At 48.5% G+C, this 15636-nt stretch overlaps 1 protein-coding gene across 1 annotated transcript in view; it reads right to left on the bottom strand.

Annotated features, from left to right (window-relative positions):
• UBE2O (ubiquitin conjugating enzyme E2 O) overlaps positions 1–15636 on the bottom strand; it is a gene marked incomplete at its 5' end in the record, with an annotated part of 92944 nt that overhangs the window by 2682 nt on the left and 74626 nt on the right. The window contains 9 exons of the mRNA XM_025197501.1: positions 7–637; positions 2263–2320; positions 3121–3324; positions 4232–4368; positions 5220–5880; positions 8400–8489; positions 9974–10099; positions 12433–12545; positions 13530–13684. Of these exons, the coding sequence (XP_025053286.1) occupies positions 7–637; positions 2263–2320; positions 3121–3324; positions 4232–4368; positions 5220–5880; positions 8400–8489; positions 9974–10099; positions 12433–12545; positions 13530–13684 (2175 nt within the window). The remainder of the gene's footprint in view (positions 1–6; positions 638–2262; positions 2321–3120; positions 3325–4231; positions 4369–5219; positions 5881–8399; positions 8490–9973; positions 10100–12432; positions 12546–13529; positions 13685–15636) is intronic.

Consider the following 15636-nt stretch of genomic DNA (forward strand, 5'->3'; position numbering starts at 1 on the left):
TCGCTCTTCTCAGGGAGGAAACTCCTGTAGCTCTTTCTCCTTTTCTTTGGTTTCACACTTGGCTGCAAGGCAGAGTCCTGGGCAGCTTTCCCTTCGTCCGTTAGGTCTCTGGCCAGGGCTGCCTCTTGGGTGTGGCCTGTGCTCTCCGAGTCTGAATACTGATGAAGGTCACCGGCTGTGAGTGTAGAGGTCCCACAGCCCGAGTCATCCAGCTCCTCCCTCCCGTCAAGCGCCGAGTCGGAAAGCTCTGCTGCTGCTGCCCCCTGTTCTAGAGGGCCACCGTACTCATCCAGCGACTCCATGGGTCCTCCCGGGCTCTCAGCCAGGGCACCGCACGCAGAAAGGAGAGAGGAGGAATCTGCTCCGTTGGCTTGTTCATGGCTCCTCTCCACCAGCTCATTGGTCTCCAACCAGGACTCTATCCGGCTGACCAGGCGCCAGCCATTGCAGCAGAAGTGCTCATGGATCTCGTGCTCAAAGACCTCCACAGGCCTGCGCAGTAGCTGCATCATGGACTGCACCACACGGATCAGGGCCATCTCGTTGTAGCAGCGGCTGTTCTCGTAGCCCTCCTGCAGGCCCCGGTCGCTGTCGAACCCGGCCTCATTGTAATAAGGTTCATTCACTAGGATAAGCCCTGCCAGAAGGAAGGAGAGAGGAAAGGCTTAAAAACTGGGACACTGCCATGCTGGTCTGGGTCGGAGAGGAGATGCTGCTGGGTGGCATCCAGGCCTCAAGGGACAGGTGGTCTCTGCACCCCTTGTATCTCCTCACCGTGGGCTCAGCTCAAGCCTTCACCTGCAGCCGCATTGCCTCAAGCTGTGCAAACCTGGCAAATGGCAGGGATGGGAGAAGGCAACAGGGGAAGTTACTTTTGGAGAAGGCTCTTTTGACTTAAATGCCTGGCATTAGCCATGCTGAGCTGGTAACACTTGGGAATTGTGGGCAGATGCCCTGTGAGATGGTGACCTGGCACATGATACCGCTTGGGGCACTTGTGTGAAGATGATTGTGCACTGGTCTTGTGTTTCAAGCCTCAGGAACACCTGCTTGGGAGACATCCAGAACTGGACTAGCGAGGGATACAGTATGGTACAAGGGTAAGGTTAGATACAGAAAGTGTGGTGCCAGAACCCTGCAGGAACTGGTTAGCGCTGAAGAGTCTAGGAAAGGTGTGTGGAGGAAGAAAAGTAATTCCCCAGATCCTCACTTTCCTCACCCTGCAAACCTATCTAGTCATTACAAGTGACCCTCTTCCCGCCGCTGCTGAACAGACAACATCTTTCCACCCAGCCTGCCTTCTTCTTTTCCGGTCCGCCCACCAAGCCCAGCCGTGCTCTACCGACAGGACATAACTAGTTGCAAGTGGCCAGTCACCCACATCAAATTCTTCCCCATTGCCATTTGAGGACTTATTGTTTTGCTCGAGCGTGGCAATGGCACCAATGTTTCCAGCCTGTTGGCGATGCCACTAATTGAGTGCTGTGGACTACGGGATCTCTCAAGCTAAGGCAGCAGGAGTGATAGGGGGAAAGATGTTCCCATTAACAAAATTCCTTCAACAAATTCAGAATGGAGACAAGCACCAGTTGATATTTCTCCCCCTAAACTTGAGGAAACAACTTTGTCGATGAGCAAGGAAGAGACACCCTGGTTCCCAGCATAAATGCCCTTAGGCCAAAGCCCGGTCCTGTCCCTGGACTTTGTAGATTGGAGCCCATTTGGGTGAAAACTTCTGTGCAAGACCAAGCAGCTGCTCTGGGTCAGGCTGGAGGTGGCGGCAGTGGCAAAAAGATCCGCAGGAAGCCAGAGCTGCAGAACTTAGTTAGACACACCTCTGCTTGCTTAGTCTCAGCTTAGGCACAAAGGTAAACATGACCAATGTTCAAGTAAAAATAAGCAGCACGTAGGCTGGGCTGGTGACTCACTGGTTATAAACAGCTATGTGGGGAGGAGCCAGGTTTAGCAGGTCTAAACAAGATAGCAAGGAAAATGCTGACCACCACTAATGCTGCTGTGAAAGGGAAAGGGATGAGGGAGTGTGGGAGGGACAGAAGGCAGCCAAAAATAAGGGATGACATGGACACCAACTTAGATTGCTGGCTCAACAGCCTCCTCCACAGAGCCCAACAAGGGAAGGAAGGGTCTGACTGGAGAAGAGAGGACCTGCTCTCTTCCATGGCATAGTGACTTCCTATTATCCCCTCCTGAAGGTCACCTCCCCACTCCCTCCCCCCAGTCAGCCTCTTCAGCTGCATTTACCTTGAATGGAAATGAGCACCTGCAGAAGGCTGGATTTGCTGGTCCACCTCTCTGTTCCCTGGAACAACACACACACATTATAATGAACCATGCGTAATGGAGCATGACTAGACCTTTTTTCTAAATCTTTCCAACACTTTATAGTGAAAAAGAGAGAGGTGCCAGCCTTTGGGCTGCGGCCAACAGTGATCAAGACGCATTCAAGCATTTGCTGCCCAAAACCTCAGTCTCTTAAGGGGCCGTATGTATAATTCAGACTTCACAGAAGGGAGCACGCATCTGGCTTCCTCTACAGAGCTGCTCACACACCTGCAGTCTCATTTGTAGCACCTGCCCTTGGGCAGGCTAATTATGTCCAAATGTGGAGACCATATCAAATGACCACAAACCCACCCTAGAAGTCATCGCCACCCACACTCCCTTCAATCTCAGCTGTTCAAGAGTTAACTAGCTTCATCCCCTAACTCACTGTGCCTCTGTGGTCCTAGCTAACCTACCTTCCAGTTAAACTGCAGTGAACAGCCAAGCTAATGTTCCAACCCTGGCGAGACCTGAACTCAAATGGCAGAGGTCCTCCCATGATGCTCCCCAGCTTCTCTCAGCCCTGAGCCAAGGGCCAAAGGTAGGTTCTGCAGTAGCTTTTTCTCTCTCTCATATACTATGCTTTAGCTCTGCCAAACCCAGTTTTCAGGCACAGTTCAAAGCTCAATGCACTTAGAGCTTGACCCTACATCAAGATTTGATCCTCATCTGTCAAGTTTGGCCCCAAGGACAAAAATGGAGATAGTTGCCTAGTCACCGAAGCTTGGATTACCTGAACAGCCTTGTATCTCACAGAGAGACTGAGGACAGTATTACCTTGCCTATCCACGTCCCCAGAAGGCTGACGCACACCTTGCCGTTGTCATACAGGTTGGGGTTCAGTCTCCCACTGCACTGGGAGAGGTAGCGGAAGAGAGGAGGGACCGCAGGGTAGATGTTGGGAAGTTGGATATCAAAAAGGAAGAGGCCGTCTTCATAGGGTGTGCGTGTGGGCCCCTTGATAAGTGCTGAGAAGAGATCCTGTGAAGAGAGGAAGTGTCAGCACATGGGACTGAGATACCTGAAGAGACGGGGTGAACCATCCTCTTCCCAAACAGAACGATTCTGAGCTCCATATGGAAATGTGAGTGCTGTGTTTGTGAGGGAAAGGGAAGACTGAAGAGATTAAGGGGCTTTAATGAATTCAGCACTAACTAGGGGTCCTAGAAGAAGTAGCTCAAGTTGTTCAGACCTCCCCAGGCCTACAAGGAAATGGATTCATGCTGTGGACTTTACCCATCAGAAGAACATCAGTCCTCATCTTTCCACACTGCAGGTCCAAGCACATATTTTGGAATAAAGTTTTCAAGGGAAGAGCGGGGATTCATGAAAAATGCCACTTCATCTAGTCAGTAGTCACTACCTTGGTAGCTCTTTACCCACATTTCCATCTCAGCCTAATTACACTGCAAGCCAAGGACTTTTGGGGGGATGATATCCTTTATTGGACCAACAGCATGGTTGGGATGACATGAGACACGCTTTCAAATGCAATGCATTTTGCATTCAGGTCAGACCCAAGTGAAAGCACTTTGAATTTGAAAGCTTGTCTAACGTCATCCCAAGCAAGCTGTTGGTCCAATAAAAGATGTCACCCCCCAAAAAATCTTTGTTTCTCAATTCCTGGACCATCATAGTGATGGGAGGGAGGGCCCAAGTCAGAAGCAGCTGTAAACTGTTGGTCCCTAATACTATCTATCAACTGTAAAATGTTGTTCATTAGAAATGCCAAGGGAGCCAATGCACTGTAATTATAACTCTAATGAGTTGCAGATGCCTTTGCAGCTCAAAAACTGGGGATTAGTGTTTTGCATACCCTGCCTAGCCTTAGCTATCAGGTTGCATTAAGCCAAGCAATAAACACAGAAACTGGGGCACATGGACTTGCCATTCTGTCTTCAAATGTCTTGACCATGATGCCATCAGGCAGCGAGGTTGCTAGCAGCGCCATTTCTTTCCTCACTGTGCTGAAGAACTTCTTGGCTTCTGGGGGCTGGAATTCCATTTTCTTAAAGGCGTGAGTGTCTAAAGGATCAGAGAAATTGCAGCTGATTAAAGCAACTTTCCTCCAAACACAAGGTCATACACCCTCAAATAGAGTTCCCCTCCTCCAAAACCCAAGCGGCATCATGGCAAGAGGCTAAGCAGATAAGCTGGGAAGGGGGTCACACGACTCTTGTTGTCCAAGGTGTCAAGCCACTTTGTTTGCAGCAAGTCTCAACACGCAACCCTACTGAGACATCTTGCGTACAAAATCTCCCATCTCGACTGATGAGCTATGTTAACAATCTCTCTTTATTCACATTCAAAACAAGGCTGCGCCAAGTTTTCCCCATCTGTCCCATCTATGATGATCAATCCACCCAATGTCTTAAGCTATGCTGCCACCAATGCATCCCAGAACTGTACGTCTTTGCTTAAGTGAGCAAAGGCCACCAGTGCCAGGAGGTACATGTGACAATATCCATCCCGCCTCTCAGTCCTCATCCACCTCTACACTATGCTAGTTTGAAGAAACTTCATGCTCGTGGATTGTTGACTGCAAAACTTTACATCTCAGCTGAGCTCCTGGCTGAGACACAGGGGCAAAAGAAGGGAATCTACACCATAAAAAAAACCAAAAACAAAATAAAAAAAGAAGACAACTGGTGACAGGGCTCTGTGCTACTACACAGCAGAGCCAGATTTGGTTCCCAGACCAGACTGTTCTAAAAAGAGCAGCCCTGTTTAATTACCCCTTCCCAATTAACTTGAGCATTCCAAGGGAGGAGCACCATACTCCCTCCTTAGAGGAGCAAGTAGTTTGAGCGGGGGCAATGACAACCTGGCAAGGCAGTGGAGGGACAAGTCAGTCATCCTGACTGGGACTCACTCACCTGGGGCACACTCCAGCACAGAGAAGACCTCCCCTTTGGCACTGGTAAAGGTGACGCCGGGCTTGCCTCCACTCTGCTGACACAACACTGGCGTCTCACTGGGCCACTCAGACCTCACCGGTGCCTGCACCTCCACTTTTTCTTCCTTCTTCTCTGCCTCCACCATGGCTTCCATCTTTTCCTCTTCCACAATGGCAACGTTATCCAGGGTTTTCTTCAGATTTTCCTGAAGCTTTTTGATGTCATCCAAGAACTTCTTCTCCCGTGTGGGTTTTTCGGGCTCCACAGTTGGGGAGGTGGGAGAACCAGTCAGCAGCTGCTCTACAGTCATGTTCTTTAGGCTCTCCAAGATCTTGATGGCCTCTTTCAATTCCCGGAAGCTCTTTGGAGCTCCTTCTTTTCCAACCTTCTCTGCAGTTAGATCTGGCACTGCCATCGCCACAGCACCCTGCACTTGCTCCTCTATTTTTTTTACCTCTTCTGCTATTGGCTCTTCTGGCTCTACTTCCTCGATTTTTGGGTGGTCATCTTCCATGAGGCCGTTGTCTGTCTCCCAACTATCACTTTCATCCTCCCATTCATCTGAGGATGCCCCGCTGGTGCTGCCATCCACAGAATCATAGTCCGATTCTTCAATCTCTGATTCTATGTTGTACAAGTGCTAAAGGAGACCAGAATCAAACCAGAAACCAAGAAGTAGGGGTCAGCCATGCATGGTTACTGATATTTCACCTGGACACAGATCAGTCTCTACCATCATACAAAGAGTAGCCAGAAATGGGACACTGCAAATGAGTTCTTCCCATTGGGCTGTTCTCTTTTTACCTATGCAAGGTGGCTTTGGTTTGCTCCAAGTGCCGGGCTCACAAGCTTCCTATGCACTAGGTTTTGAGTCAGCATTTTTCCCTTCAAAACAGGGTATTCTGGGATAATGAATGCAACTATTCAAGGTCACAGCAGTGCCAGGAGCTGGGAATTCAGCAGCACACTACAGTGTGCATGCAGTCTGGAACTTCAAACCAGACACTCTGGGGTTTCTGAAAACCCGTATTAGCATTGCATGCTCCATTTCTGCTTTTACTGCCCAAGAACAATACCCAACCTGGCTGGTTGCCTTCTAGGCCTCCACCAACACAAGGCTGAACCAGCCAGAACAGGCACATGTTACTACCTTCTCCTGTGGTACCTAGCCTTTTTCAGAGCTTTGCTACAATTTACTCCTAATCATAGTGACCTCACCTTATGGCTTTTTAAAGGTTCAGCTGGGATAAGGAAGTCTCACTTCAGTTGCTCAACTGGCTCTCAGAGCTGTTTCTTCCCATTCCTCTTTGCCAGTCCCTGTACTGAACAATTGGTTTCCCCATCCTCCCAATCACACAGTTTCTTTTCCTTGGTGTACCGAGTCTCAGAGGCAGCCTTGCAAAGCTGCCCAGCTCAGGCACAAATTTGCCTCTATGTCGCAATGGCCAATAGCTCTGGGGTGAGAAGAATTTTGTAAGGCTTCACTGCGATGGGCCGTTTTACCCATGACGTTCTGAACGTTGGAATGCTAGCTGCAAAGTCTCCGTAGCACATGAGAACCTGATAGCAGCAGCTAACCCTGGCTTGCAGACATACTGTACAAGTCTTCTCCACACACAGTCCTACCAAGAAGCCTTAAAATCACGAGCTGCACCAGCATTGATCCACCCAGTTCCAGGCCCCTCCTAAACAAGATTCCTGTTGTGAGCTGCAGAGCAGAGGGTAAGTGACCTGGGGGAACTAGACCAAAGCCTTCCAAACTCACTGCCCAATGTGGCCTGCCCCAAATTTGAGCTGAAAGACTAATTTATTAGCCAGTTATGCAATCTCCTGTCTGATCTAAAAATAAAGTGCCCAGACAACTAATCTCCGGGAAAACACACAGGAATCGAACACTGGCATTTTATCAAGAGATAACACTGGCCCTTAATATCTCCCTGATTGCTGTAATTAAGAGTGCACGCAGAATCCAGAACTGCACTATGATGCAATTGTAGCCGCTCCAGAAACATGGAGATGCACCCCATGAGAAAGAGAGCATGTCCCTTTGTGGAGCACACACCAGACTGTTGATTCTGATGCGAGTCGTAGCCATGTGACAATAGGGGGAAGGGAGACAGCAGCCTGCTTTGTAACATCCTATTCCATTTCCATAGCGTGGGCATTGACTATTCTACTGTAATTAATGCAGAGCTGCTTCATTTAAAAAAAATCCTCCTCATCGACTGCTTCCACACACCAATGAGCCTCTGTAGCAGAGGCAATGGCATTCTCTGCCAGTCTGACAGGGGTGGGACCCTACAGAGGCACTTTAGTTATGGCTGTGCTCATTAGACATGACAGGGGGAAGAGAGGCAGGCTGAAAACAGACAAAATAATGAAGCATTAGGCAGTGCAAAGGACCTGGAAACAAAGATGTGGAAGGTGACATATTGGGGTTAATTACGTGCGTGGATTAGTACACTGGTTCTACCTAGATTTTATATCCTCTGCTCACCACCTTCAACACTTTGTTTTGGGAGAGATTTGAGTACAAACCCAACAGCAGATCATTATGTAATGGCTCTAATTGGGATCCCAGTGGATTTGATTTTTAAATGCAAAACCTCATGTCATGTACTGCAAGAGCTTAGCAGTGGTCAGACAGTAATCAGTGTTTGCAGGTTAGACTCATACTTAGCAAAACAGGGTAGGGACTCTGGGCTACAGCAGCAAGGGATGCTGCACATCAGAACCGAGGGCTACTGCCACTGGTCTCCTAACAGAGTATTTCCTCAAGCACTGACTGCATAACAGCACCATGACCAGAATAGCAGGGGGTGCTACAGGCCAGGGACAAGGTACACTGCGAGAGCTGCATGCGTGTGGGTATGCAAGAGGGAGACTCAGCCTGTAGTGCAACAGTCCAGACAAAACTATTTTCCCTACGTGAACCTACCAAGTGAGTCAAAATTTGTTTTCAAAGGCAAGAGAGGCACCAAGCACTGCAGGTCAACCCTTCCAGAAGCAGGCAGTTACACCACCAGACAGAGATGATGGTAAGCAGGGAGTACGACAAGATTCATTTTTATATAGAGTCCAGAATGCTTGTTGCTTCAACAAACCAAAGACAGGGCATGTTATTCAACTTCAAGTTACAGTGACCACTGTGGACCTTACCTGAGGAAGAATGATGGTCTTGGAGTTATCAGCCCAGATTACTTCCACTTTACTGCTCACATCAACACGAGCCACCTGTCCCACGGATGGCTAAAGAAGAAAGGGTAAAGTGTCACAGTGTCTTGGACCATATACATGTAGAATGAGGGATCTGAGGAGGAATAAATTCTCCCCCTGATAACTGAGGCACATAACCTTAGACCCCACCCAAAGGCAAGTGTTATGCAGGGGAACAGAGAATACTGGCAGCCACAGGCATAGAAAGGCTGAAGGAGAACTTGCAAGGTCTTTGTGGGCTGCTGCCTTGCAGATTAGAATATCACCACTCCAGGAGAACAGTGACCCACGTTATGACAGCTTCTGATCAATGTCAGCTCCGTTATGAAGCTCCAGCCTCTTAAAAAAAGGAAAGCATTTTTGATAGCTTAACCGGAATAAACAGAACCCTGCTAGTTTCTTTGTGAACCAGCGTGCCACCTCGTGGTCATTTTAGTATTCTGATTTTAAAGTCTGTTCAGTTTGGGGAAAAGAAATACAAAAAGGACAGTGTTTCCAGAGCCCCACAATTCTGTGACATGAAAGAAAAAATAAGGAACAGACATGAGAAAACCTCATGCTACACAGCCTCCTGGGGCACACAGAATAAGGATCTTCTTACTCTGGAACAAGCCTTATGCAGGCCAGGTGAGATGGATTTTCATGCTCAAACACGTCATAAACATACTGCCAGCAAGAAAGAACTTCCTTCAGTTTTCCATACAAGATCTTAACATAGGAATCGCTTTTATGATTCTGTAAGACCATCAGCCTTCAGGAAAGGAAGTCCATTTCCAGCCAAGTCTCCCATTGCTCCTCACGGCTCTGAAGGAAAGCTTCGCCCTCCCTCACCCAGAAGAGACCGCTTCACTCCTTAGAGAACTTAACAGGGGTGGGCAAACTGCGGCCCGCCAGGCCGTTCTATCCGGCCTGTGGGACCCCTAAAAATTTTAGAAAATTAATATTTATCTGCCCCTGGCTGCCTGTCATGCGGCCCTCGATGGCTTACCAAAACTCAGTAAGCGGCCCTCTGCCTGAAATAACTGCCCGCCCCTGGGATAGAAACTAAATGTATAATAAGAACTTGAATTTCCTCATGGAAAACAACCACTGCTAGCTCGAGATGGAAGTTAACCTTCTCTCTCTCCATTTGGGAACCCACCGAGTTTCCCCACCTTGGAAGCCGCATTGAGGCCTTAGAGGAGGATTCTACGCAAATGATGAACAGTTTTAAATTACAATTGGAAAAACCTCTAAGTCTCATCATATCACCTCCCTTCCTCCTTTTGCTATTTTAACCAAGAACCTAGGACTCAAGGACCTAGGATGACTCTGAACATGGTACTCTATCCCCCCAGAGTAGGGGGAAAGACTGCACTGGTATCCAGGCAATATCCAGGCTGAGTTTGTCAAATAAGGCCATGGGAGCTAGGTGACCAAATGGGGCTTGGAGTCAGACCGCTGCTCCATGGGCCATTTCTGAAAACTCCAGTCAGTGACTACCGGCTGATCTAAGCCAGAGTATACCCAAAACTCACTTCGTCATCCTTGGCCAAAGCTCCCTCTGAATTGCCAATGCGAATCACAGTGTCGGTGGTGCGGAAGCGGAAGTCAGGGTGGTCAGCAATGTCGTATACACTCACATCCTCCTCCTCGCCAATCAGCTGGTGGTAGAGAGAAAACACGCGCCTCAGCAGCAAGGCAAGGTACCAGTGCTTGGGTTCAACTTTTGACATTTAAAGAGCACTTCCTGTGGGACTGACCACAGATCCCAACTCCTTGAGATACTCTGCCACCTTGTGACCAACCACTGCCAATATTTTTAGTTTGTTAGGGATGCACTGATCAAGATTTTTTGGGCCAGTACCGACGGCTGATTAAATTTTATTAGTAGATGTTTAGGATTGTGAATCCAAAAAGATGACGAAGCCAGTAGGGAAATATAAATCGCCCAAGTGAGGGACTAACATTAGAGGGATGGGGGTGAGGAGGGGAATGCAACTAGGTTACAGAGAATACAATGCTATTAATGAGCCATATTAGCCAATACCGATGTAATTGCTGATATGCAGCCCAACAGCTTGGAGAGCAGTGTCCAGCTGGTAAGTTTGTTGGGGGAAAGTGTGGGGGGAAAGATGGGGCATGGGAGGACAGATCAAGGCCCCCACAGCGAGGGAAGGAGAGGGGCAGATGCTGCACAGCTGAGGCTGTGGCTTGTCCAGGGGCAGGCGGTTCTTGCTGCTGTGCACACTCCTGTGGGAGGCATGGGGGACACATACCCCCCAGATGTGTGTGGGGTGAGAGTGGGCTGCCAGTGCGTACCTGGGGCCCGAGGCTGCCCCAGCCTCTTCCTGGTGGGGGCTGGGCCAGGGCGGGCAGGATGTGGCAGAGCAGGCAGTGGAGCTGGGAGGGAGGGAGGGGGGAGATAAGGAAAATTTTGGGGTGGCTCCAGCCCCTCATGGCCCCCCCTCCCAGTGCCGCCACCACTTCCCACCCCGCCTCACCCAGCCCAAACATAGCCCAGGCCCAGCCCCCCTGCCAGGAAGAGGCCAGTGCAGCCCCCATCCCTGAACGCACAGTGGGCAGACCACCCTTGCCTTGCACACCTATGTGCCCCCCATGCCTCCCCTGGAGGTGCGCAGCAGTGGAAGCTGCCCCCTCCCCTCACCCAAACAAGCCATGGCTCTGTCCCATGTCCCACCCTGGCTGGGCAGTGCCTGCCCCAGCTGCAGCCCCACTCCCTCCCTCACTGTGGGGTCCTCGATCTGCCCATCCCTCCCCAACGGACTTACTGGCCAGATGCTGCTCTCCAAGATACTAGGCTGCACTCCTGGTTGCATGCATGCATGCATGCAGCATTTATCAGCGACATTAATTGGGCACATCAGCCAAAAACAAGCTGATTGCCGATAACGTGGATTTTTCTTTTACTGGTGCCGATACAATATGGACTGATGTACTGGTACACTTCTACTCCTTGTTCGTTACTTTATCATGTGGCACTAGATGTGTCAACTCAGCAATACTAAAAAGGTAAGGTGGAATCCTGCCTTGATTCAACCACTTCATCCCCGCCTTTTATTGTTAGGGTTTATGGTGCACTGAACACAAGAAAAATACCTTGTACGCCCATGGGTATATCCGACTCTCTCAGATGAAGCCAATGCCAGAATTGAGCCAAAGAGTTTTAGTTAGGCTTTACCATTAAAGATTAGGGGAAAGGCTGAATAAAGTGCTCGTCTCTGCTAACGGGAAAGACTTCCCTGACTGTAAAGGCAACTCGCTTCCCTCAGAGGAAAAGCACTGGTAGCTCATGCGTGTGGGGAACGGACACAGCAATAATTCTGAGGCAATCTAAGGTTTTGCTCAAAGTGCGAGTGGACTCTGATCAGCTGTGGAACAGTGACTTCCTACCACGAATGCAGCGACCATGGGAGGAACAGGCCAGCTCAGAGGGGCCTGGGTGGTGGTTCTTTAGCTAGGCCATGGCTCCCAGGAGATTGAGATCAAATCCTTCAAGGATCCTCGTCTTGGATGCTGGGGTGAATGAAAGCACAGGAGCATCTCTCTCTCGGTGGTCACGATAGATAAGTGGACAGCCATAAGGTTTCTGCTTCATTAAGCAGTGGGACACAGGTCGAGTCCTCAGGTTCTCAGAAATCAACTGTCACCATTTTCCACACAAGCCTTTTGTCTGGCTGCCGCCCAGTGACAGCAAGATGTACCAGATGGACAGAAATTTGTGGGCAGCTGAAGGGGTGTGGGTGGGAATCTGAGGCCAGTCTGTGCTGGTCTTTAGCTTGGCTGCCTTCCAAGACATCTCAAACAGTCTAGTAGCACCCAAGAAGATTAACATATCCTGTTCCCTCAGTCCCAAGGATGAACTCTTTCACAGCCAAAACGGGAAAAGCGATTTTTACATTAGAACAAAGCTTCTTTGTACTTCACGTGTCTCAAGTTGTTCCTCCACTCCCAGGGAGCAGGCCACTGCACTTACCTCTACGTCATCTCCGGTGGGCTTCAGCTTGAACCATTTTACCATGCAGGTGCGGCCAATGTGATCCCCAGACTGCACCACTCCATACACACCAGGGTCCTGGGAGCTCTGAGCTTTGGGTCAGGGTGGAGAGAAGGAAAAAAAAATATCCAAGTAAAAAGTGCTGGACCAGCAACCTCAGTTCTCACTCCCTTAATTCTGATCTACACACTGGATTCCATCTTTCAGACAGCAGCACCCAGGGAAGCCTTGCCTTCACTGCCTTCCCCAGAGGCCTTATAACCCGATGGCTATGCCCTGAGGCTGGGACATCAGGATACTTAGCTTCCCTACCGTTGGCTCAGGGTTGTCAGCTGGCAAGTTCTCTGCCAAACCCATCCTCCAACTGAGCATGATGTGAGGAAGTAAGCAACAGTGCTTCAGTGGAAAGGGGTGAGGGAGGGATAAGGGAGGGCTGAGCAAGGAACAAACTTTTATCTTCCTAAAAGTCCAACTGGAGTGAGGAGGAAAGAGGAAGGCTGGTAAGTGCTACACGATGCAGGGAGGGCAAACTCATCTGGGAAGCCCATCACCACAAGTTGCCATGACCGTGCCACCCTGGTGCTCTGCTGTCTAAACCAGTTCCTTACTTAGACTCCAATTCACATCTCATTACTGCCAGCCAGAAGGGCTCTCTGGGATTGGCTCTGGTTACCCAGATTGCCTCCCCTTCTGTAAGTGTTCAACAGCCTCAATCCTTATCAGCTGATATGAGGAGGCTTGGGTATGGAGAATGCAACTACACAGATGCTGGACTTGGGAGTAATTCCTCAAGATCTTGTTCTGTCACCCAATATGACAGCATCTGAGCACCGCCCACAGCAGCCTGATTAGCAATAGCAATGCCCTGGGCAGACTTCAGGGAGTTTCTGGGTCATCTCTTTTTCTAGATTTTCCAAAGCTCTATTTGGAATAGGTTGGATTGTCAGGTTTTTGGGTTTTTTTGACAGAGAAAGATTTTGACAGAGCTTGAGAGCAGGAGCTGGATATTCCCATTAAGTGTCAGACTACACTATAATTTGTGCCATCTTCCAGAGGGCACATCTTTCACCCAATACCTCTCTTATCCACCACGAAATCCCCGGGGCAAAACTCATTGTTGTCCAAATGATGGACGGGAATCAGCTCGTTGGAGCGGATGTTCGTCTCCACGGTGCCATCCTGCCACATCACATCAGCTGATGTCATTGTTGTCACCACTTCTACAGCAACTCTGTATGTTGAGAAAGAGAGAAAAGCAGTATTTCAAAGAGAAGCTGCCCACTGTGAGTAGAATGGAATAAGAGCAGGCCCCTTGCTAATTCACTCTATTGTGTTCTGGGCTTTTCCTAGTACCAAAAACCAAAAGGTAAATGCAAAGCATGTAGTAGGGGTTTAGGTTGCAGGGGTTTAGGTTGTAGCCATGTTGGTCTAAGGATATAGGCAGACAAGGTTCCTTGGGTGAATTTGATATCTTTTATTAGACCAACCCAAATGGTTGGAGAATGGTTAGGAAATCTGACTGCCACGCTGAAAAAGTTCAGGCGAGTACCCATGTTTCACACCTGGTAATAGGCACCTCAGCTGAGGGGCCAGGCACCAATGCCTGGTCTGAATGGATTCAGAGATGCACGCAGGTCCATATATTTGACAGCTTTTCAGGTGTCACCAATCTAGAAAGTCTGTATCACAGAAGTTTGCATTTCAGGAAGGTGATTCCTTGTATATTTTATTCTTATAGGAGCAAATCTGAGTATGCAACAGCACAGTGACAGCATCTGGCTGAGAGAAGACAGGAACTTCAATCCTTCGAGACTTCAGATCCACCTCACTGAAATGCCTTCTGTCCTGAACGTTGCTGAGTTCTGAAGAACTTTTGAAGGTGGGATCATGGAGTAAGAAAGGAAGAATAAGGCAGCATTTTATATATACCAGCTCTTTGAGATAAGCAGGGAAGAGGCAGTATCCAGGGCATGTAAAGAAGAAGAGCAGCCTGTTTAAGAATAAACAAGTTCTTGGCCAATGTCACACTCCACCAGCTCTGTGCTGCCTAAAGATAAATCGCAAGCACAGAATAATTGTCTCTGACATAAGGGCCTCCTTTTCTCACATTTTTAATCCTTCTCCTCCCCTTCATGATGCATCATGCATGCCAATGCAGAAACACCTAGCTACAAGGCACACCTCGCCTCTGCCCACACACTGACAGGTACATACCGTCATACAGAAAACTACAATGAGGAAGCCATAGGTGACCCTGATTTGGGTCAAGTTAGTAGAACCTAACAGGTTAACCAGACTCAGATAAGATGTCAAAATACCAGATAAGCAAGTTACTTCTGGCAACAACACTGTTCAGACCTTTAACAAAGGACTGGCCAGGGCCAAGTTATTGGATGTATATGTTTGGCAATCCTAAGCCATGCTTGAACTACATTTAAAGTTTAAGAATGAGGATGAGTTTCCATGGGATCCAGTGAGCAAATCCAAATGTTTATATAATATATGTGCGTATTTTTAAAAACCCTGACATTCTATAACTAACACCCACCAACATCAGAGACTAGGAAATGAATTAGAGAAATCCATGCAATTTCCTACTGCCACATAAGGATACAGCAACCAATCTTAACTCTGTTCTTTCTTTTTGATCAGCAAGAGCTGGCCACATGCTGATGAGAATATGCATCACCTCAGCTTACAAAGGATCTTGTAAAAAAGGCAAAACCAAGTGGTCTCTTTCCCAATTCCTCCTAGCATTTAAGACCTTGTGACTGGGCAAGCATTTCTTTTTGTCCTATTGGGAAGTAGCTCCTCTTCATAGCCTTGTTCTAACAAATCTGTCATTAAATTCTTCTGTCTCCCAGAGTTCACCCAATACAAATGGTGTTTTTCTGATCCATCTTTACCTCCTTGGCTTAAGCCTAACCCAAAAGCCACCTCTCCTTATCAAAGGCAACAAAACATGGCATTTGCAGGCTAAGTCATTTAAAGTCCAATGGACAAAGATGCTAGTATTTTTTTTTCCTTTTTAAGGGAATATACATTAAGCTCCCTAACATAGACATTTCCCCTAACAATTCATGCTCTCCACCAAAAACTTCAAAAAAAATCTTTACCAAGGGGAGAAATATGGCATGTGTCATATTAAATGAACTTTGGGAGGGGGGGGGGGGGGGGGGGGGG

Source organism: Alligator sinensis, unplaced genomic scaffold (genome assembly GCF_000455745.1).
Source record: "Alligator sinensis unplaced genomic scaffold, ASM45574v1 scaffold400_1, whole genome shotgun sequence".
In the NCBI taxonomy this organism is placed as follows: Eukaryota; Metazoa; Chordata; order Crocodylia; family Alligatoridae; genus Alligator; species Alligator sinensis.